We start from the raw sequence: 23,073 nt of genomic DNA, 5'->3' as shown, positions 1-23,073 counted from the left end.
ATTTCAAGAGATATTATCCTCTTTAACTTCATAAGAGTCTCATAAATTTGTTCGAAAAAGGAGTCTGACTCGCCTCAGTAAGGAGAGAAACCATTGGGGCTTATAAACTTCACAAGCTCCTCATCTGCAAATGCTTGTTTATGGTTTTGATATGAAATTATTATTATTATTAATGTTGTTGTTGTTATGTTTCTCCTTTGGTTTCAAAATATGAATTGTGGGTGTAGATATTGATGGATGCAAGGGGTCATTTCCATTGAAAATGGGACTTCTCAAATAGTATAAAAGTGAAAATGGTGGTTTGAAAACATATCCAGATAAGAGCTTATAAGCCTTCCCCTTGCACTATATATCTGTACACAATCACTTTCATTGACTTCATCTTATGACAAACAAAATCTAAAGAAAAATTGTGAACAACTTCAAAGATAAGACTAAACTTCCCTGTTGTTGGTAGCAGTCATTATCAAACAGCGTAAGAAAGATGCATAGCATTTGACATTGTTTAGTGGAAGAAGGTCTTGACACTATGCACTTGTCTATGCTTTCTGCAAAGTGGGATGCTGATGAAATCCAACATCAAAGAGCCGGAGGTTCTCACCAACTTTTGGACGATGAAGAAACCCAAATAACAAAAGCATCATCGCATTATTTACACACGACACAGAAGAAGTATACACTACACTACGTACACATACATAGCCTTTGAAAAGGCGACAAAGTTGTCAAACGTTTAGATGTTTTTAACCAGCAATTTTCATACACACAGTGGTACATTACTTTCAACCTTAATATACTACAAAACGACTTCTCCAGTCTAAGGAGGCTTTTAAAAGGCTAGCACAGAGCCATGAAAGACAACCCAACCAATCTCTCAAAGATGATCAGAACAGAATGGCTTAACTGGGCTAAATTACTTTTTAAGGTACTATCATGTCATGTGAAGACTTATAGTCCTTTTAACGGGTTGAGGACGGGCCCTGCATTGCCATTCTTTCTGAGACGTCGGCCAAAGACTTGAGGTTGCAGTTGATGAGAGCGTTCACAAAGTAGCATGTCTCGTCTTGAGTATTCCCCTCAGGCACGTCCACCACAAATGACTCGATGACTAGAGTTACCGGCCTACCATTGATTATCTCAGGGTGGACAGTAGTGATTGATGAGTAATTCTGCAACATCAATACAGTAACATCAGGATAAATTAGCAGTAGCTGCTTGAGCAGAGATAAGAAATTAGGTTCTGTTTTCAACTGAGCTAATCCAACGGAAAAGACTGCATGGACAAAAGATCTAAGGACAAAGAAATATTCTTCCAGTCTCAGAAAGACAAAGAGCGCATCTGATTTTTCCTCCATCCAAAAAGCTATAATATTCTCTACTATTCAAGAATCAAAACGCACTAGCTCCCAAGTAAAAGAAAAGGCCAGATTTTAGGATAACTGGAATAATTTACTTTATCAGGTTTAGAATCAACAGCCTTTGTGTCAATCGTGTAGCAGAAATTTACACAAGAACCATAAGATTTTACAATAACTGCTAAAAAAATGCTCAAGTTCTCAAAAACTTTTGGGGGTCGCACGAACGCAACTAGGGAGAAGTAAAGTGCTGTTTTTCATTCTTTCCTAAGTGGCCGTCCAATCTAAACACCGGAAATTATGCTAGCATAGTCCAAAAGACGAACACTATATATACGACTTAACAAATCTGATCTTACTTTTAGCCTGTGATCACCACCAACGAATTTGACACCAAGAATATGCTCCTGATCGTCCAGCAGTTCCAGCATTTCGGTGCTGGTCGTGGCTGGAAGTCCTGTTTTCACGTTCACCTCTCGGACACTCCCAATCTTCAGATCACCCTGCACGGTGCACCGGCTAACAAAGGGCTTGTACTTCTGTGGCTGATCAAACCTCCTAACCAGTGACCAAACCTAAAAGAACACAACATGGATGACCTTTAATATCACATTACAAGTGAAGCCCAATAAAGATCTGTTGGATTTCATCACCCTTTTCCTCTGATTTAGTAAATATTTCAATTTCCCTAGGTCCCCATACAAGATAATTCAAGAATTTCTACACAAAAAATAAAGGAAGAAGCAAATAGGGGTAATATTTCCACCTCTTTGTCTCTTCCCTGATCCTCAGATTTTCATGGACAAATCTAACAGCAAGCAAAGATCCATCCAAAGATGTGAGCTTTTAGCAGAAATAATTAGAAGAAAGCAAGAAAACTTTGCAATGAATTCACCTAACTCTAACCTTCAAAACTCAATATTATAAGAAAATTTTCCTACAAGCATCCTAGAGACGACATCAAACCCAAACTACTCAGAAAACATCCCAAGAGCCACAATAACCAAATCTTTAACATAAAATTGAAAAGCTAACACCGTTTGATTTCTTCCCTCATACTCTATCATCAAAGAACGCAAACAACTTCAAGAACCCGAACAAGAAAAACAGAATTCAGAGTGAAACACAAGCCATATAAAATCCCTGATTAAACAACTCAAAGAATCTGCATATGAGGGAGAGAGAGAGAGATGTGTAGATGTGTATTACAATGTCAACAGGTGCTTTGATGTGCTTAACAACTGAGGAAGAGCACTGGTTGTCTTTGGGCTGGTGCCTGTGGTATCTACATATGTACTGTGCCTCCATCTCTTTTTCCTCTTCTCTTTTCCTTCAAAAGACCATCAAGATTTCAATCAAGCAACTCGTTTTACTGGAATCCCAGAACCAAAACAGCTATCCAGAAGAGTTGTTTCTTCTTATCTTTCTTCACCTTTCAGAAACGGAGAAACCAAAGTACGGGAAGGGAGTGATATAAGTGTATTTAGTGTGTGTGGTTGGATTATATGATCTGCTAGAACCTTGACTTGCAAGGCTATCAAGAAGGGAAGTGGAGTGCATGCCCCCCTCTCTCTCTCTCTCTCTCTCTCTCTCTCTCACGTTCTATTAATTTAATTGGAATGTCTTTATCATCCGCACCGACCCGGCCCACCTATGGATGACCAAAGCCCCTTTTAGGCCCAGTTCTTTTGCTTCCACTATATTTAACTAAATTATCTCTTTGATTTTGTGTTAATATTTTTCTCAAAACCATACTTTAAATGTTGCTGTCAACTTGCAACCCTTTGATGCAATGGAATTTTATTTCACTCACCATCAACTTCTCTTTGTTTTTTTGTCATAATTGCATAATGGGCATTAAATAATTAGAATTATTTAGTTTGTGACTGTGCAAGCCATGGATCCAGTCGACTACGTAAAAATATTGTATATTATTATACGATCATTAATCTTTTCCTTTTACATTATTTAAATATGAAAGTTGTCGATTCCTTCAATTCAAGTTGATTAATTTTATTGATATGTATATGATCCAGGTCGGTGATTAAGGTCGCTCCGTGGGTAGTTCAGATCGAGTGTTTGAGAACATAAAAAGGAAAGAGATAGTTAGGCTCGTTTGATGATATCTAGTAAAGATCCCTCATGCTTAAGTCAGTTCATGAATGCGGATGTAAAAGTACTAAATAGTACTAATGAATGAAACGATTGAGTGTATTTATAAGGCCAAATATATTTATTTGACTGAGCCACATGATGTGGTCATAAGCTATGGGGTATCAGACGACCAACGGCTTCGGGGTCGAGTCCTTGGATTTTGTCGGAAAGAGAGAAAGAGACTTCTATTTTTTACATTGTTTTCCCCCCTCAATATTCAACTTTGGTTGCTAATTCTTTTGTCAAAAAACAGTGTAGTTCTAGGGTCAACTTCAATGTTTTCTTGAAATCAAAATTGTTAAAGAATTGAAATTTGACAATTATTACCAATTTATTGAAAGATTTTTTCTTACATTTTTTGTCGCATTTTCATGGACAACAGTAATTTAAGTATTACGTTGTTTAGGATAATTATATAATTTCTATTAAAAAAAATCATAAACATTGTACATGATCTGAAAATTAACTAAATCTCGACATAAATCCAAAAGAATAGCCATAAAATGTTTTTAAAGTGACTAAAACAGAGCTTGAACGTACCCTCATCTCCTTCTAACAATCAAAGAATCAAGACTTTAAGAATATTCGATGGTTGTAAGAAGATTTAGCTTTTTAACAATTTGTTAAAAACCCATTACAAAAACTATAAAAAGCTCAAAATTTAGGAAGATAAAAATATGAAAGTATGAAGAAAAAAAAACAAAAAGCCACTTCGTTTATACCAAGGAAAAAAATGACTAAAAAAAAAAAAAAAACCACATTAGCTTGAAAAGAGAATAGGACAACATAAAGGAACAACCTACTCTAATGAGCATGTGATCAACTACCAGAAATGAGATTCTCTACCCTATGGATGTCTCTTTTTAATCTCATGTGCTTGGGATTGGGATTCCCCTCTTTTCTGTCTTTTCCTTTGCCCTACTTTTGGTTTTGGCAAATTCATATTTACATATCTTGACCTCACCAACAAAACATACAAACATTATATATCTTTTTTAAATTGAATCAATTTACGTTACAAATATTCAGCGTACTAAAATAAAATATATTTTAAAATATTGAACGTTTTATTGTAATTCCATGTGGTCTACGTTACAAATATTGTAATTCTATGTTGTCTACCTTACAAATATTGTAATTCCATGTTGTAATTAGAAAGTCAATTTAATATATACATATTTGAATTGGTAAAAATTGAATAAAATCGTACAATATATTTGAATTTTAATTAATTGTCGTGAGTGATCAAAGAATAATTCTCATACTTATAAGTAATAATTTCAATTTATCTTCGAAACGAGTCAAAACATACTCAATGTTTTTCATTATTAAAAAACACCTTATTTGGGTGTTTTTAACTATTTTAACATAAATGCACATATGTATATATACAGATATATATACATAAATATATATAAAAGGCATAATTTGACAATAAATAGTAATTTTCGTCTTCCAAAACACAACTTTAAACTCTCCAAACATACATACTATCTCTAACACACACTTATTTATCTTTATTTTTTTCTCTCTATTTCCACAAAACACTCAGAAAACGAATGCAAACACTATGTAGTGTTTTTGTGTTGTTCTTAATCACTTAAAAGAAAGAAATGCCTTTTTCAAGCTTGCAATTATAATGTTTCCACTAAGTTGAGGAGGCAGTTTGTGATTGGTTGATTTGAAGAAGAAATGTAATTGGGCAGGCAGACCACAACCTATGCCATCTCGAAACATGTGTCACCATGTTATTCCCTTACCATCCATCCATCCATCCATCCCACTTGGGTTGCGATGATGATGATGATGATCTTCTTTTCATGTAATGTGCCCCCACATCATAAACCCTATCCCATCATCCCACCCCAACTACTCTTGTAAACCAAATGCTGTCTTCCTCTTTGGTGGACAGCCCAGCAATCCCACACTTCACCCTTTTTTTTTCTTTTTCTTTTTTATAAAATAAAATAAATGGCAATTATATAATAATTATATAAAAATATCAATAATTATAATATATTAATTCAATCAATACATCAATATGACTAAAAAAAATAAACAAATTACAGATTTGAAATCATGGGTTTGAGTTCTTGAAAGTAACAATATCGTCCCATTTGGACGATTAATTTAGCCAGTTTCAATCTTTTAATATTATATATATGTACATTATTTGAACTGTGAAATTGAGCAGTTTGAATCTTCTACAGTGTCACGCTTCATATATGCATGTTATTTGAACAATTTATTTCGGAAATTTCAATTTTATTTATTACAATCTCGATTTAAAGAACTCGACTTGGGCTTGCATGTTATGAGTTTAGGACCAAAATTATGTTTTAAGATTTCAGGAATAATATATGCACGTAACAATGATGTATTACATCGATTTTCTCAAAAAAGTATATAATATTTTTTTTTTAAAAAAAAAAAAATCAATTTGGCAATGAGACGCTTGCTTTGAATATTTGAAAAGCAAATGCAACTTTTTGAAAAAGTTGAGATGCATATATTTTGATATTGAGAATGAATTTTTATTGAGATATTTAGATAATGGGACCAAAATAGGAAAACGCCGCCTCCTAATTTAGGCCATAAGCAGTGAAAGCGAAGGCAAATCGAATTGGATAATAGGCCCAATGGGCTTTAATTTCAAAATAATTACTTTGGGCTTGATGGATTGGGTTAATTAGCTGGAGGCCCATTGGGAGTTTCTCGCCATTTTGGGCCCCCAATTCATCAGTTCATTGGGCCCATTGGTATCTGGGCAAGGAAGATCAAGTGCCCCTCATTTGAATTTATATTAATATAAAGAGAAAAGTCTTTTTACACTCACAAATGACGATTAATGATAGTCGTACTAATTTTGTATGAAATTAAAAATATTCTTTAGGATAAAATAACTAACTTATTTAACTTTTCAAAATTTACATTAATTGATAAATTGTTACTTTTTTTTTTTTATTAATGTAATGGATTGATGTATATATTTTACTCTTTTTTTATAATATATTTTAAAGTGTAAAATATATTATTGTATGCACGTAGGAACGTCGTGTCACAACGACCAGTATAAAAAAATATGATAAATTACAATGAGCTCCTCTGAGGTTAAACATAGTTACGAATACTAATTTATTGTTTGAAAAATTACCAATACTCTTCTGATTTCAACTTATCTAATAATTAGTCCAATCTGTTAGTCTCCATTAAGTGTCTATCTATTCTTTTGTGGTGAATATACAAAAATGTCCTTGTGAAAGAAAAATATACTGCAAGAGTAAAATTGACAATTTGAAACACTCGTCCAAGATTACGTAATTTATCAAAATCAAGAGTAGTTGTAAATTTTGAAATAATGAAAGAATTATTTATAATTATGTCAAATTTTTATAAAAAATTGTTATAATTTACCAAAATAAATAAAAAAAAAAAGAAATCTGGTGGAAGAAGAGAATTTGGTATGTTAGAGTGTGGGATGAGAGAGAGAGAGAGAGAGAGAAATAAAGAGCAGAAAAGGGGCAGTGCAGCAGCATTTGGGAGGCGAGAAGTGTCCGTCGGCGCATCCCTCTCTTCCATGCAACCGCACATTTGGCTGCTGCTGCTGCTCATCCTCTTCCTCTTTTCATTTTTACCATAATGCCCCCTTCCCCCTTCACCCTTTAATTAATTAATTAATTAATATATTGCTTTTTAAATGACCAAATTGCCCTCAACTCCTACCTGCTTAATTTTAATTATGAGAGTTTGGGGGTGTCAATATTAAATAATTAAGAAGAGATAAATTATTTAATTTTCAATTAATGATATAGGAGGAGGAGGAGTTGTGTAGGGAGTAGGAGATGTACGTCTTTCAAGGGCAAAACTGTCCGGAAACAAATACAGATTCAAAGGTGGGAAGCCTGGATGTCCATGTGAATTGATTCTCTTCTCTCTAAACACATACAGATTCCCCCCTCTACGTATCTATGTTTCTACATATACATACACATGCATCTATTTAAATGTGTAGATCTGAGTGAAGAGAAAAACTCTGGGAATTCATATATATACTTGATGAGGTAGATTGATGTACGTATACTCTACAAAAGCTACCGTCTTCTACGTACATAATTATTCTACTGATATTTTCTGTATGTTTGGTTTCTGCAGAGAAGCAATAATTATATAATAGGTAGAGAGATTATTACTCAATCTGATCGATGTTCATCAGCGTATATACATACGTATAATACATACAGAGGCGTATGTATGTATAATTAGAGAGTGAGGGGGTGGTGTGGAACTGGAAATCGCTGAATCCATCCATCACACCTCAACTTTCAAGGTAAGTTAATGTTGATTGGATGCTCTGTTTCTTTCTACTTCTTCTTCTTCTTCTTCTTCATTGCTTTTTTCCCCCCTATTAATTATTAAATAATTGTTTTTTCCAAAAATATTATGATTTAATTATTAATTCGGACTGTTATACGCTGCGTTTTGGAATAACCCATTTTCAAATTACAAAATATATTTTGAAACAATTTTGTGCTTTTTTTTTGGTTAATTTCAAAGTCAAATGAACCTTTTTATTATTTTTTGGGACCTGTTTGATATGGTGAGGATGGTGACAGTTTTATAGAATTATATTAGTTTTATTTAAAAAAAGAAAAAAAAGACTTAGTTTAATTGGCGGGCGAAATTACACATTTAGTCCCATTTACGGTATTTTTAAAATTAAACAAAATAGATATATTTAAACCCATAAACTCCATAAATTAAAAGATTAAATGTATTAAGTGTTTTTTTTAATTAAATTAAAGAATTAAATGTATTAAGTTTTTTTAATTTTGAAATAATTTAAAAAATTTCGTAAAATTGAGGATTAAAAGTATTGAAAATAATTGTAACTATTTTTTATAATTGCATCATACTAATCTCCATGGAGTGATGAGTTTTTTTTTAATTGTTATTATTTTATTTATTGTCTTTTTTTTATAGTAATATATATATATTTGAAATTTTAATTTATTAAGTTTGTGTAGTGAATTTTTTAGGAATTAATTAATTAAGAAAAATAGGTACATTTTTCATATTATCTCTTATGTTTTAATTAATTAATTCCTTCTGGCAAATTAAATTTTAAATATTCCTTAATAAGCTTTTGTCAGTGATATGTGGTAGGACGGAAACACCAAGCAACAACATCTTAGTATAGAACGCTAAATTAGAAAGAGTTCAATTCATGAAAAGAAAAACCTTTAATATTTTTATAGTTTTAATAATTACCAATATTATAATATATATATATATATATACATATATATTTAATTTGCTTGTGATAATGATTATAATATTAAAGATATTTTTTTATCAATATAACAAAAAAATTCTTATCCAAACCAAATTTAATCGAACTAAAGTAATTACAGACTTATTATGAGGAATAATTTTTATAAATTATATATTTAAATTACATTATAAATAGTATATTAGAGTTGTCATATAATTAATTCAAATTTGATTATGATTAGAATTTTGCAAGGGCATAAGTTAATATGAAATTAGAGTTGTTGAACAATGTAGATTAAGTGATGAGGATAACTATGCCAAAGAAGACAACATCTGAAACCCCGAACCCCAACCTCAACCACTGCAATTTTATTACATGCGATACAGACAATTACCATTACATTCTTGACAATTACTGTTTTGACCCTTCAATCCACGTATTCAAGTTTTTTTTTTTTTTTTTTCTAATCTTCTGACAAAAGGATTTCAGCATGAGTTCGAGTTTCATGAAAAAAATTCAAATTCATAAGATCGAATTGAATCAATTTATACAGTAAATGTGATATGCTTGACACGTGATTGATTATTACCTAAAAATAAGTATATAATTGATTTAGGTATGATTGAATATGATTTGAGTTTAATCATTACTCAAAAGTAAGTGTATAACTTGCTTCAGTTGTGACTGAATATGATTTGAGTTAAAATTTCTCCAAGTTTGATGTATGTGTGTGTATATCTGACCTACTTTTATAGTAATTTCTTGTCTGTTACTTTGATGATGAATGTGATTAAGCAGCTTGTGATCATATATATCTTTGATATGCTGAATGAATATTGCAGTTAATCAATCCTATAAAAAGAAATACATAAATTGATGAACTATGTTTTAATAATTAATGATTAGAAGTATATTTTGTTTCTTCTTTAGTTAGTATCAAAAAACATAAATACATATGTTTTTGTTTGTTTTCTCGAATGTTGTCTTTAATGGTTGTGGAATGGTATCTTCCTTCAGGTCCTCGTTGCAAACAAGGTGGAGTTGTCTTGTCACTTAGAGCTTCTTTTTAAGGCACAACAAAACTATTCTACAACTTTCACCACACCCCACATCTGAGTTGTGTGATCAAGAGGAGGAGGAGGAGGAGGAGTGTTGCTGTTATGGCATGTACATTGTCCCAGCTCACTAGCCCCACCCCTAGAGATGCAGCAGACAGAGGCCTTCGCCGCTCGTTTTCTAGCAAAGATTTGGGCCGACGAGCTGAGATTCGACGGTCGTATTCTGACAACCATCTTTGCTACTCAATCGGCTCCATTAGGGCCTCCACGGTTCACCAACCGAAGCTCAAGAATAGCAGATCAGTTGGTGGCTTCTTCAATATCCACTTACCCGACACGTTGAGGTCGTTTCTTTTTTATCCTGAAACAAGCAAAGAGATGAGCATGGAGGAGAGTGATCATGAGGACGAGTTAAGGGTCGGTGAGGGGAAGAAACGCGTGAATTGGATAGAGAGACTTGTGGAGCTTCGGGGTAATTGGAAATCAAAAAAGGTTGAGGTTGAGGAGTATGTTGATGGAGAAAGTCAAGGTTGTGATGAAGAAGGAGGGTGCGAAGTGGAATATGAAGATGATGCAGAAGGAAGGGAGATTAACATCGACAAAGAAACATTTTCATCGTTGTTAAGGCACGTCTCTTGGTCGGATACTAAGCTTTTCTCGCAGCTGGCTTTCTTGTGCAACATGGCATATGTGATCGCGGATATGAAGGTATTTACGTTCATTTGGACGAGCGTAAGTGTAATGCTCTTCAGTCTCAACGATTTAGAACATAACATGTTTTTCTCCAAAACTTGCAGACAGGGGATTTGAGGAGGTATTATGGGCTGGAATTTGTGACATCTTCCCTAGAGAAGAAGGCAGAAGCAGCAGCTATTAGAGACAAAGTTGAGCAGGATTCGTCTAGAGTGCCCACACTGTTGTCTGAGATTAGAACAGAATTGGTTGAGAATTCCAAGCAGAAATCCAGCATTCGTTCATCAGCCGCTTATGAGATTGCTGTGTCGGCTGCATCTTACGTCCAATCCCGAGCAAAAGACCTCATATCCCTCGGCTCCAAGCCCCACCTTAATGGAGATGGAATTTGCTTGCATGGTGAAGATGATTACCGGACTGAGGAAGACGAGGGCACGTCTCCGAGAATTTACATGCCGGAGATGGCTGCGTGTGTGGCTGCATCGACAATGACAGCGGTGGTTGCTGCAGGGGAGAAGCAGAAAGAGAAGGCAGCAAAGGACCTGCAGTCGCTCCATTCCTCACCATGTGAATGGTTCGTGTGTGACGACTCAAGCATATATACTCGCTGTTTTGTCATCCAGGTAAATTGCTTAAAGCACAGTTAGATTAACTTATCCACAAAAGGGGTGAAAACCATTGATTGATGCAAATACGGAAGAACGTCATGCGAACAATAAATATCAGCGCAGGTTATAAACTTACAGTTTGGTGAACGCAGGGATCAGACTCACTGGCATCCTGGCAGGCAAATCTCTTCTTTGAACCGACCAAATTTGAGGTGAGTATTGCTGTAAACCAGCACATTCTCGAGTCCTCACTAAGTTATAGAACATTCATCTGAGGACAGAATTTGATCTGCAACAGGGAACCAATGTGCTAGTTCACAGAGGAATATACGAAGCTGCAAAGGGAATATATGATCAATTCATGCCGGAGATAAGGCAGCACCTGAACAGATTTGGCGATCGAGCAAAGCTTCAGTTCACTGGGCATTCACTTGGAGGCAGTCTTGCTCTTCTAGTGAACTTGATGCTTCTAACGAGAAACGAAGTTAAGCCGTCTGCTCTTCTTCCCGTTGTGACTTTCGGGTCGCCATTTGTATTCTGCGGTGGTGAGAAAATACTTGAGCAATTAGGCTTGGATGAGAACCATGTCCACTGTGTGATGATGCATAGAGATATCGTGCCAAGAGCATTCTCCTGCAATTATCCCAATTATGTAGCCCAAGTACTCAAACGTCTGAACGGCACCTTCAGGTCCCATCCGTGTCTGAACAAGAATGTAAGTATATTACACATTCAAGATAAATACACATCCACAGGCCTCTGAGTTTTGATCTTCTGTTCCAAATTTACATGTATCGGCATATCATCCACGTGACCTGTATATGTGAAGTCGAATAAAGATGCGAACACTAATTTGAAATACAGGATCATAAACAGGCTAACCAATTGTTCAAGAGCACTTTTCCACATCACATATATGCATACTTACTCTTGTACTTGTGGCTACACTGTGCAGAAACTATTGTACTCTCCCATGGGAAAGATATTCATCCTCCAGCCGGATGAGAAGTCGTCTCCACCTCACCCTCTACTACCACCAGGCAGCGCACTATACGCCTTGCATAACATGAAGAGCTCCCTAACAAAGACTGCTATCCGGGCCTTCCTAAATTCTCCTCATCCAATTGAGACTCTTAGTGATCCCACAGCATATGGTTCAGAGGGTACGATACTTAGGGACCATGACTCGAGCAACTACTTGAAGGCAGTGAATGAACTTATAAGACAACACACAAGGCTGGTAGTAAGAAAAGCAAGAAAGCAGAGGAACCAGATGTGGCCACTTTTAACTTCACGATCGCCACACACATGGAGCGGCACTTGTAATATGGAGGGCAGGCCAGAAGCCACTAAGAAAGTACTAACTGGAGTTTGAGATCTTTCCGGGCTGATTATGCCTGGATATTCAAAAAATGAACTTGGATATTCATTTCTTTCATCTTGTAAATAAAATCAGAAAATCTTCTTGCCTGTGTATAAATGGTACTGTTCTATCATCATCATCATCATCATGAGCGTACTATTCAGGATAAGGGTGATCAGACAACTTAAGCTAAATCTCATTAGCATTCTAATCCACCAAACAAGGTACAACAGAATGATTCAGTTTTCATCAAGCTTAAGATCTATTGCAATAATATGGAAAGAAGTGAAAAGAACATGGCACCTGAAATAGATGCAGTGGCAAAGGAGAGTTAAGGTGGGGGGGAAATCTGTCTGTATCCCGTTTGGTCAAACAAGTTCATATAACAAAATATAATCAATTAAAATACAAGTACAATTACACCACTCACATAATTTGTTGGGTCTCCCCAAAACCTCAATTTGATACTGTCTGGTAATTCTTATCCTTTCTTGTTCACCCCTTCTGTTTCTTTTTCTAATTCCAGAACATGAGGATTCACAGCTTCATCAAAGAGATACTGTCATAAATTACAAAAAGAACTCACTTTGTGAATCCAGTGAAACAATGAGGCAGCTAACAGGAATATTGTTCCCTGTAAAAAGACTAAAGGAGTACAGTTCATACAATCTTCAGACATGTCTCACCAAGCCATCAAGGTTCAGAAATTAACTAAGGAATCTGAGTCATCTAAATTTCTCTTTGCCATTCATATTGCTACAAGGTTAACATCCTGATCAAGTGCCGGATGATGCTAATACAAAGGGATTTTACAATCCAAGACTCTAAGACGATCTATATAGAAAATTTATAAAAGAAAATTTCCTAGTAATAAAATTATATTAAAACACTACTTCTAGTTCAATGACATTACAATGTGTAATAGGCTAATGACAGAAAAAGGCAATGAAAAGGTGAAAAATCTAATCAACTCCTAAGTCTTCCTTCCATGCTTCCAGGTCTCGAGCGGGATGATGATCCAATGTTGGCTAGCTGTTTTACATACAAGAACCATGCTAAATGCGAACCACTCTTGTGCAAAATATAAAAGGTCAGGTGGAAACTCAGCTTTATCATGTAAAAACCAAGGCAAAATTAGCGGAACAGGGCAAAACACCATTCCACCGCAACTTCCACTGACAAATAAAATGCTGAACATCCTCATCCTTCAACTGATTGTTCCTCTAAGCTACAGTGCTGGAAACTCATCAAAACCTCCTGTTAAGAAACAAAATTAAGCATCACCATTTTCTGACAAAATTTGGAAATTTTTCTGGAGGGAAGAAAAAAGTGGCAGAGGATAAATAAACCAGAATTAGAAACCAAAATAACTAGCCATTTATTTATTCCATATAGAAGATCATAGCAGTTTTTTGCAGCCATTTCGGCAGCATTTTTATCCAGCCACATGGCTTAGTCAAAATCAGCTTGAAGATTGTAAGCCTCCAGATGAAAGAAACATATCAGTTACTGTTCACCATCCACACAAGGAAGATCCAGCATGACAATAAGATTGACATCTAAATCACACTGGATCTGCCATGTCAGGATAAATTACAACGTTGGTACGAGAGTCAGGGCTAGTGCAAGTGTTGCTTGTGTTCAACGTACTCCATAAAAACTCCAACTCATCGAGATAACTGAAACCCAATTGGAAGGTCATGGTTGCAGCAGGGATACAAATATTTGCCTTGATCTACGATATCCAAGACTTCCCAGTTAGTTATTTAAGTAGTTATTTTTAAAACAAATCATATGAGCCATAAATACTCATTTCATCTTCTATCTCAACAAATATGCTCTGCGTACCCCCAGTATAGCCATATTCTTAGGATATAAGCAATAAAGCTGAAAAGAGAGATATGCATAAATAACACCAAACCATAATTAGGACACATAATCACCAGCTAAGATAACATAGAGTAGTTCAACTTGTTATGTTTCTTGGATGAGTTATCTAATCTCACAAACCATTACCTCTGGTGATGAGGGGAAGATGGCTGATCTGGTGAAGACCGGAGCCCAGAGCTTCCATGAAGTCTGTGGTCCTCGAATGTCCTAGCTCGAGTTCCCTCATTTAGCTGTGATTGCTCATCCATACCTGGCAAGCCTACTGGACCAAGAGAACCAAACTCAAGCTGTTCACCATGAGAACCATAGGCAGCACTATGATCAAATGGATATAGCATCACAACAGGTGGAACAGAAGGACCATTGGAAAGTCCTGCGGGATTTGTGGCTGCTAAAGGATACATGCTGTATGCCACATTTTGGGGACCATTTTGACTAGAATTTGAGTTCAATGGGCCACTCTGTGACTGGTAAGAAGGGACTGAGTCATGTCTGTATGAGTTCCATGATCGGTCAGCTCGGCTCTCACTAGAAGACGAACGATCAGCTCTTGAGTTTGATTTATCAGCTTGGCTGCGGCTATGGCTGCGTGCAGCAGCTCGCGACTTTGTAGTGTTCCAGTTCCCCTCCCTATCACCATAGTTATCATTCCTATCATGGTTATAACTTCCCCTTCTGGTACTGGAAGAATGACGTTCCCGGACAGAAACTTTCTGAAGCAATGAAAAGAAAAGTTAGAAGATTGTCTAAAGTGCCAAGTTTTGAAGTAAAAATATACAGTTCCAGCTTTTCAGGAAAAAAATGCATAGTTCTCAATTCAGAAGTAGATATAATGAATATCTAATCTACATGCTGCCTTCCCTGAGGCAATAATAGTAAACAAAACGAGAACCTTTTTCATGCAACAACCAAGAGGTTCAAATTTACATCCAGGATAGACAATAATTTTCCCAAATCAAGTAACATCATACTTGCCCATTGATATAAGATATGGAAAAGACAACCAAGACTTTTTTTTTTGGTAGGGATTTTAATCAAGTGTTATCAACTGGAAAAATCTCCTGCATCGGCAGGGGAGTGATAAATTTCCCAATAGTAAGAAACTATACACATTCAAACAAGCAATCATCAGAAAGAGAATTTATTCTTACAGGATTAGGCAGGTAAGTGCCAGTCCCACTGCGATATCTTGGCATATCATCCATGTAGCGCTGATACATATTGGGAGGTCTACTCGAAACTGATTGGAGGGGAGCCATGGGGACCACACGGTGGCCATAACTCGTCATAAGCTGAGAGAAGAGGCTCGTATTAGTTGTGAGTGGCCTACCAGGGTTATCATATGGAAATCGGCCCTGAAGATAAACAGGAGGGACCATTACAGGTGAAGGATAGAGTAGAGGCCCATGGTACCGTGGATTTTGACAGAGCCTTCCAAATTGTAAATTTTGCCAATGGCTTGCAAAGTCACTATTAAGAATATCAGATTTTTTCTTTTCAGATGACTCAGTAGTAATTGTCACTCTTGAAGAACTTGAAGGATTTAGATCCTCTGGATGCTCAAATCCTTCAGGATTAAAGCTCTGCCCAGATTCATTATTATCCAAGTTTTCATCACCTCCAACATGGCCAGTTGATGCATCAGAAGTACCAGTCTCAGGTGGGATATTGTACACTGGAAGCATTGTTAGAAATGGAATTGGTGGCCCAGTAGGGTAGAATGCAATAAGCCCAGAATTATCATTCATTCTTTGTCTCGAGCCAGGACCAATAAGCATTGGGGCAAAAGGGATCATTGAGTCTGATCCACTTGTCTGAGCAACTTCAAAGCCAGTCATATGGCGCCTAGGACCCTGCAAAGAAGCAAGCGGTTCGGACCCAGGGTTCCTTTCTACTGTTTCAGTCCCAATGTTTGATAATAAACCCCATTCGCGGTCATCGTCCTCTGCCTGATCAAGGACATGGTCAGACATAATTTTGCCTTTTCCATGACCAGTAGATAGATCCATAGAAGCTACTTTCTTTCCCCGTTTTTCTTTCATAGATTTAGGGGTTTTCACTGATGATCCATCCCAGGAGCTCTCCGAAGAAGTTCTGCTCCTGAAAGAATTACTATGAGTAGCTGATGAAAACCTTGAACTTGCTGATCTTTCCTCTGCATAAACCTCACTACCTCTATCATCCTGGATAGGGAAACTGTCACTGCTTTGCCGCGCTGACGCACGCTTTTCCCTTGTATGCTTCTGCTGAACTCTTGTACCACTAGCAGAGCCACTTACTCGAGGTGGAGGAACATACTTTAAACCAGACACCAAGGCCGGTGGTTTATCATCCGACTGGAGCATGTCAAAATTTCCATTCTCAGGATCGTAGCCACTGGTGGAGCTGACATCTTGCTCCTGCCAAAAATCATTATCAACTTCTTCGGAGTTCATCTCCACAGAAGCAAAACCATCATTGTTTCTATCAAATGGAGCTTCAGACGGTGAATTCAGCCCAATGCCTGGGAAATAATGAGTCAATTGTGGTGACACTAAACCATGAGGAAATTGCATATTTGAAAAGGATGGATCAATCAGAGGAATATTTGTCGGAACAAATCCGGGCAGATTTCGTTGAGTGTATCCCATTGAAGCAAGAAAGGAAGGAGGGATTGAGAAAGGTAGATGAGCTGAATTTAAATTGAATGGAACATGAAGTTGTCCATTGAAACCTTGAAGTGAGGCAGATGCCATCATGTTCACAATATCTTGTTCTTCCTGGTGCATTAGCTGTGCTCCAGAGGTGGATGAAAATTCTTCATTCAAGGCATCTAACCGCAAATCCTGGTGATAGCTATTTGAACCACTATTGGAGTCGGTACCAGCAGCATCGAGACTTTGTTGGGATGTAACATGTCTCGCAGATGAAGTATCTTCAACTGAAGAACGAGTGGTGTGACTTGCCAAGCTTTCAGATCCAAGATTCTTCCTCCTATTACTAGCATCCAGCCTAGCAGAAGTGGCATGAGCATTTGCAGTTTCTGCTTGTCTATTACGCCGTATTTGAGACGACACTTCACCATATGCATCAGTAAGTTCAGGACTAGAGCGTGTTCGAGCAAAAAGAAAACGTCCCTGAGTGTCATTCACTAAATGATCAGCTTTCAGGTCTCTCTGAACTTCATCATTAAGTAAAATCTGATCAGACGCATTGTCTCTTCCAATTTGATCAGTGGCCCGCAAACTGTTTACATTTTGACTTTTTAGGTTTTGCATGTGAGACGCTGCAGACAGCTCACTTGTCATTGGCAACATTCTAGCTGAAATTTTACCGTGTTGAGAGGATACACCACGGCCACGACTCCCCTTGTCCTCCATCTCATGAGCGGAAGAGTTTTCATTTATATTATTCCCACTAGTAGTCTTATTAGAATTACCAAATTCATGGACACCATCTGGAGTTGATAATCTCATGCACCATGGATCAACAATAGGTGCATCAGGCCTATTACCACTCCCATGCCTCTTCCATGTGTTCATGAAGAACTGATTAACTTCACCGATTAAGTTTTCTCTTGGGCAGTCAAGCAATCTAGCCAGTCTTTTAGCTCCAAAAGCAAATGCACTTCGAATCCTAAAAAAGTTTCCTGAGGACCAGGAAAGACATTCATCGAATCAGGTAAATGCATAGTACTCCAATCTTGTGAGGAGAATAGTGGTTCATGTAAGTAACCATTTCACAAACAAAAGCATTTAAATAAGAGGAGTCATTAATTTACAGCTAATATTAAGTACATTACTAATAAGAATATCTAACTACATCACTAGGACCAAAGAAAAACAGCAACAAACTGACTGTCAGCTATACATGCTTTTTTCCACAAAAGAACAAAAATCATATCATGAGCAGGAGAAATGTAAGAGCTTTTTCAGGCCATCATCTGGAGTATTTCATCAATTGTCTACTTAAAAACTTACTTTACAAAACATTTTTGCACTATTCATTAAGTATCATGAAGCTCCTTCAGTTGCAAACAGGTTCCTACAGGAACCAAGAAAGTATCCTTATAGTTTCAACTGAATAACCCTAACACGACTTGTTTCCTGAACTCTGCCAAAGCATATTTGATGCTTTTTCTTAAGATAACTTCAACGATTTATTAATTATGCATTTCTGTAAACACGACAGATAAAGACTAATTAAAGAAAGAAGCACTCATCGAAAATATTCCAGTGACAACCAACAGGTTCCATGAGTCTTTTTGCTTTGTGACGCCTACTATGCAAGATCCATGTTCACACTCAACTGAAGTTGTTTCAGAAAAGAAAGAAGAAAAGACTAGCTGGAACAAAGAGTCCAAAAAAATAAACAGTTGTAAAAAATCCTAATTCCTCTCCTACTTTCCTAAAGCACTTGATGCTTGGCTAGCGTATCAATTACATCAGACTAGGCAGATGTCATTCTGAAACTCCAGAATTCTTTTCAGGGAGGAAAGTTATAACCATAGCCGACGCCTATGTTCTTTGTTGAACCCAACTCCTTAAAGAAAAACTATATAACATATAGTTTCAAAAATAGAGATAACAATGACGTAATGGCGAACTAGAAGGATGAAATTTAATAGATTGTCTGACTGAAAAATATGAAGAAGGCAGTGCATATACATGACTGTATTTAAGAGGAAAAAATGAAAAGAACAACAAAAAATAAGTAACCTTGAAAACAATTCAAACTCAAGTAGAGAGAAGAAAGATATTTCAAGCTAGAGTACCTTTACTAACACTACGTCCAAGGTTGTTGTTTACACGTAACGGATCAATTACATTGAAATGCTTTGAAATAAATGGTTGTCCATTATTTTCCTGGCCACCAGGGAAAACAGCATAAACGGAGCTACAAGCATCAAGAAACAACTTGCTAAGTAGCAATTCTCCACTGTCCTTTCGAGGAGGTTCCGCTGTATATTGCAAATCAATCCAATAATCAGGGAACAGACCACAACAAGCCATGAATTATTATTAAATATAAGCACCCTGACTCTATTACCTGTTACATCGGGTAGGGAACTAATAGGTACAGGTCCCCATAAGCTAACACAAAAATTGTCCCAGTCAAAGTTGCTGAAAAACTCCAGAAAACGGTAAAGAACCTGCAAGAATTACATTTTCAGAAGGGCAATGTAGAAACAGAAGTTATGGATATAGGATGCATAAGAAATAATTCACCTCAAGAGGTCCATGAAAGGAATTGTTGAACACGTGAAAGATGTAAAGAACTAAGGTCTCCAGGGCATAGGTAGATATGAGTCCATGATGAGCACCCAATATACGGCTTTCATAGTAGCACCAAGCCTTGATCAAGATTATACTACGCTTGAACAGATGATTCTGATTTATTAGGTTATCAACCTAAGAAAAGAAAAATACAGCAAGTTTTCCTCAGATAACAAATCCTTCCTTTCAACGATTATAAATATCATGAGAGTTCATGTTCTTGGGAACTCTTCCCAGTGAATACGGTACTACTCACCTCATCAAGGAAGCAGAGTGTACATAATCCACCAACTTGATTAAAAGATATGTCCACCACAATGTTTTCCACAAGACATTTAATTATTTTCACCTGCAACATAACATCAGATGAAACCAAACAGAAATTAGGTAACAGGAGAAAATATATAAAGACAAACTGGATAGACATCTCATATAAAGGAGCCCAGTAATTCTTAGGTCAGCACAAGATGATAAACTTGAATAGATGGGCAAAGATTCATTCCATATCTAGACATTCAATATCCAGTTGTCTCATTTGCTAGAATTCCTCCCTAGTAATAATATTTGCATAGCATCCCAGCATCATTAATTACCACTACAAAGCACTCTTTATGTTAAGATCAATGCAAACTTTTGCTCATTGGATGCTCACAGTGAGACTGCATCTGACAAAGGGTGGGTGACAAATCACCTAAGTACCACAACAACTTCAGCACCTAAAAATGGCACTTATGCTTTACAGTGTGCCTATACTCCAATCATCCATCTCATTAGAGGAATTACAGTTATGTGTTGCAGATAGTAATTCTTTTTTTAGGCCATAGAAAATATAAGATTTTAATCAATATTAGCATCCATTGAGGGTGCAGATGCAGGGCTTTCAGTAGAAAAATAAAGAACACAAACACACACACTCATACCCCAGATGTTTTGTGCAGAGCGCATAGTATTCTAATAAAAAAACTAAAGGGTGACAGGATCAGCAGAAAAATCCAGACTTTAAATTTAATCACACACACACCAGATATTTTGTGCAAACCGCATGGTATGCTATAAAAAAAACTAAAGGGCAACAGGATTGTAAGTATTAAAAGTCAACCTCAAGTAAAGGGCTTAAGACAAACACAAAAGGCACAACCTGGAAGAAGAGAAAATTGAGACAAGAATCATATCACAAAAGATTTGGGCAACAAAAGAGAGCATACTTCTGCTTGGATGTACTGAACCTCCTTCACATGAAATTCAGCATTCTCATTCTTTTCTTCATTCTCCAGCATATCTCGAACTTGATTGGCCCATGCATCTTTCAGATTCTGATCATGACTGAAAGCAGTCAAATCAATGTCCCCATCGGGTAGATACGTCTTCAAGGGTACAGAACCAAAGGTACAGACCTGTGGCAAGGGGAAAAAAGATAAAGAAAAGCATAAGAACTAAAGGAGGAGGTACATCATTCAAAAGAGCTCATAGAAAGCAGACACCAACTCTTGAGTTATCTTATAACAGTTGCTTCCATCCATTCAACAAAAACTGGATTCTTTGCTATTTCATAGAAACCACTCAGTAGAATAAGAATTCAATTTAAATTTCAGGATATCACAGAATCACCATTTTTGTGTTTGTACAAATTTCGGTACTGTGTGCTGTCTTCCAGCTACCAAGCACATAAACGCAACTTCATCTTACAATACTAAATACCATGAAAACCAATTCCGCCTCCACCGATCTTTTAGTCATCACATGCACATGCTAGAACCTCACATCAGGTTTAACAATGAAGATATTGCAAATTAAGGACCTCCAATGGCTTGCATCAAAAAATAATCATCACTACATGCATCCATTCTTCAGATGTTAAATTTGAACAGCAATTTAAGTAAGAAACCTTCAATCCACAGAAAACTCCAGGCCCCAATAGATCACAAGCAAATTTAAGAAACTATACACAACAATCAGAAAAAACAGCATTGCACTTGGAAGACTACTAAACAACACCGCAGAATCATGTCAACAACCTGACAGGGGAAGCACTTCATAATGAGTCGCTGCACATAATCTGCAACAGCATTCCTACGCTCCTCAGATAGCGGGTTAGGCTGGATGCAGGCAATAAGCTCTGCAGTCCTCTCCTCTGCTCTCGACCATCGGTCTGTATCGAGGGCCCGCATTACTGGGCCTGCCCCAGGCAAAAGCCCATTTGGCAATGCCCTACCTGGCTCAGCCCATCCGTCATTTTCTCCCATACACTACTACCTTGTCAACACCCTAACTAGAACTACAAAAGACCCAAAAAAATTCTTCCAATTCAAGCTAAAAACCCAACCTTCCTTCAGAACCACCCTCGAAATGTAGTCTGCAGCAAAGAAATGCAATTTTCCACCAGTATATAAGATGCTCTAAAGCTAAATGGAATCCTAAACGGAGAGACGAAGACACTAAAGGCGCAACTTAACACCAGATAATGTTATATATTTACACGCACAATAGCATTCAATACTAACTATTCAAAACCTCAATACAGAACCTTCTATTGTCCCCAAAAACATAAACTAGCAAGAATACCCAGACAAATAGATAGTTGATCAACTAATCTGAAACAAAACCCTAATGAAACTCGCTTCAAGAGTTTCAAATATAATCGCCCCAATGCCAACAAAAATCAGATAAAGCTTCAGCAAAAAATATCCGATTTTCTTCTTGGACGAAAAGAAATCCTAGGGAGAGAAAGAGGAGAAAGTATAAGATCGTCAAATTATCGGAGGGCGGATAAAGGGTTTGTTTATCCTTTGTTTTTTAAAAAAAATAAAAAATATTCTTGTTGGAGCAGAAAAAATTGTGGGATGAGTGCGTGAACAGTGTGTGTGGAATTTGGGATCTTTAGGGGAAATTTTGAAACCTGCTTGACGTTTAGAGGAATCAGATTTGATTTTGATTTGATTCGGAAATGTGAATGTGTGTGTGTTTTGTGCGTGTTTCACTGTGTGTGTCTGGAAATAAGGGAAGGAAATTGGGGAAATGGTGATGAGAAAAAGCTATACACAAATCAAACCAAAAAACAAAAATAATAATATTATAAATCCAGATATGTCTATCTAATTTATATTTTATTCTATTATACCTTATAATAAGACTTCTCATATAAATAATAGATAATAATCATCATAAAAGATTTATATTTAATGATGACCTTTGATTTTATTTGCTAGAAAAAATTAATTCTTTGGACTTGAAAATTAAATCGGTCGATTTTCAGTAAAATTTAAGTCCAATAGAATAGGGGTTTAATATTTTTAATTTTTTATTTAATAAAATTTTTAAAATTAAAAAAACTCGACATACTTTGTTTGAATTTTACAAAATTTTCGAAATAATCCAAAATTTTTAGATATTTAATCGTATAAATTCCGTGAAGCAGATGATACGTC

The 23,073-nt window shown here is 36.4% G+C and overlaps 3 protein-coding genes across 4 annotated transcripts; 1 reads left to right on the top strand and 2 right to left on the bottom strand.

Moving 5' to 3' along the window:
* Positions 1 to 629: 629 nt before the first annotated feature.
* On the bottom strand, positions 630 to 2,937 carry LOC105173092 (abscisic acid receptor PYL3). The gene is made up of 3 exons (XM_011094743.3): positions 2,565 to 2,937; positions 1,715 to 1,930; positions 630 to 1,169 (listed from the first exon to the last, which is right to left on the bottom strand). Exons 1-3 carry the CDS (start codon positions 2,661 to 2,663, stop codon positions 960 to 962), a joined length of 525 nt encoding a protein of 174 aa, XP_011093045.1. The 5' UTR covers positions 2,664 to 2,937; the 3' UTR covers positions 630 to 959.
* Positions 2,938 to 7,336: 4,399 nt separating this feature from the next.
* LOC105173091 (alpha/beta-Hydrolases superfamily protein) lies at positions 7,337 to 12,636 on the top strand. 2 transcript variants are annotated; one of them, XM_011094741.3, is made up of 7 exons: positions 7,337 to 7,570; positions 7,662 to 7,836; positions 9,799 to 10,547; positions 10,637 to 11,155; positions 11,293 to 11,352; positions 11,439 to 11,855; positions 12,096 to 12,636. In XM_011094741.3, the coding sequence occupies exons 3-7, from the start codon at positions 9,942 to 9,944 to the stop codon at positions 12,513 to 12,515; spliced, it is 2,022 nt and encodes a 673-aa protein (XP_011093043.1). In that variant the 5' UTR covers positions 7,337 to 7,570; positions 7,662 to 7,836; positions 9,799 to 9,941; the 3' UTR covers positions 12,516 to 12,636. The 2 variants fall into 2 exon arrangements, with proteins under 2 accessions (XP_011093043.1, XP_011093044.1); XM_011094742.3 differs by having other exon boundaries at positions 7,337 to 7,580.
* Positions 12,637 to 13,224: 588 nt separating this feature from the next.
* On the bottom strand, positions 13,225 to 22,684 carry LOC105173090 (uncharacterized). The gene is made up of 9 exons (XM_011094740.3): positions 21,664 to 22,684; positions 20,854 to 21,042; positions 19,905 to 19,997; positions 19,601 to 19,783; positions 19,422 to 19,524; positions 19,147 to 19,332; positions 15,545 to 18,021; positions 14,520 to 15,106; positions 13,225 to 13,760 (listed from the first exon to the last, which is right to left on the bottom strand). The coding sequence occupies exons 1-9, from the start codon at positions 21,889 to 21,891 to the stop codon at positions 13,751 to 13,753; spliced, it is 4,056 nt and encodes a 1,351-aa protein (XP_011093042.1). The 5' UTR covers positions 21,892 to 22,684; the 3' UTR covers positions 13,225 to 13,750.
* Between the last annotated feature and the right edge of the window lie 389 nt (positions 22,685 to 23,073).

This window comes from Sesamum indicum, linkage group LG11 (genome assembly GCF_026168435.1).
Source record: "Sesamum indicum cultivar Baizhima isolate 11 linkage group LG11, ASM2616843v1, whole genome shotgun sequence".
Lineage (NCBI taxonomy): Eukaryota > Viridiplantae > Streptophyta > Magnoliopsida > Lamiales > Pedaliaceae > Sesamum > Sesamum indicum.
This window is presented reverse-complemented; position numbering and strand designations above follow the sequence as displayed.

Excerpts from the sequence above, each read along its gene's own strand:
- LOC105173092 (XM_011094743.3), bottom strand. The coding sequence starts at position 2,663 with ATGGAGGCACAGTACATATGTAGATACCACAGGCACCAGCCCAAAGAC. Across the intron at positions 1,931-2,564 it reads TCAAAGCACCTGTTGACATT|GTTTGGTCACTGGTTAGGAG; the intron begins GTAATACACATC and ends GTGTTCTTTTAG. Across the intron at positions 1,170-1,714 it reads GTGGTGATCACAGGCTAAAA|AATTACTCATCAATCACTAC; the intron begins GTAAGATCAGAT and ends TTGATGTTGCAG.
- LOC105173091 (XM_011094741.3), top strand. The coding sequence starts at position 9,942 with ATGGCATGTACATTGTCCCAGCTCACTAGCCCCACCCCTAGAGATGCA. Across the intron at positions 10,548-10,636 it reads ATGTGATCGCGGATATGAAG|ACAGGGGATTTGAGGAGGTA; the intron begins GTATTTACGTTC and ends CAAAACTTGCAG. Across the intron at positions 11,353-11,438 it reads TTGAACCGACCAAATTTGAG|GGAACCAATGTGCTAGTTCA; the intron begins GTGAGTATTGCT and ends GATCTGCAACAG.
- LOC105173090 (XM_011094740.3), bottom strand. The coding sequence starts at position 21,891 with ATGGGAGAAAATGACGGATGGGCTGAGCCAGGTAGGGCATTGCCAAAT. Across the intron at positions 19,333-19,421 it reads TTCCCTACCCGATGTAACAG|CGGAACCTCCTCGAAAGGAC; the intron begins GTAATAGAGTCA and ends TGCAATATACAG. Across the intron at positions 18,022-19,146 it reads TGGACGTAGTGTTAGTAAAG|GAAACTTTTTTAGGATTCGA; the intron begins GTACTCTAGCTT and ends CCTGGTCCTCAG.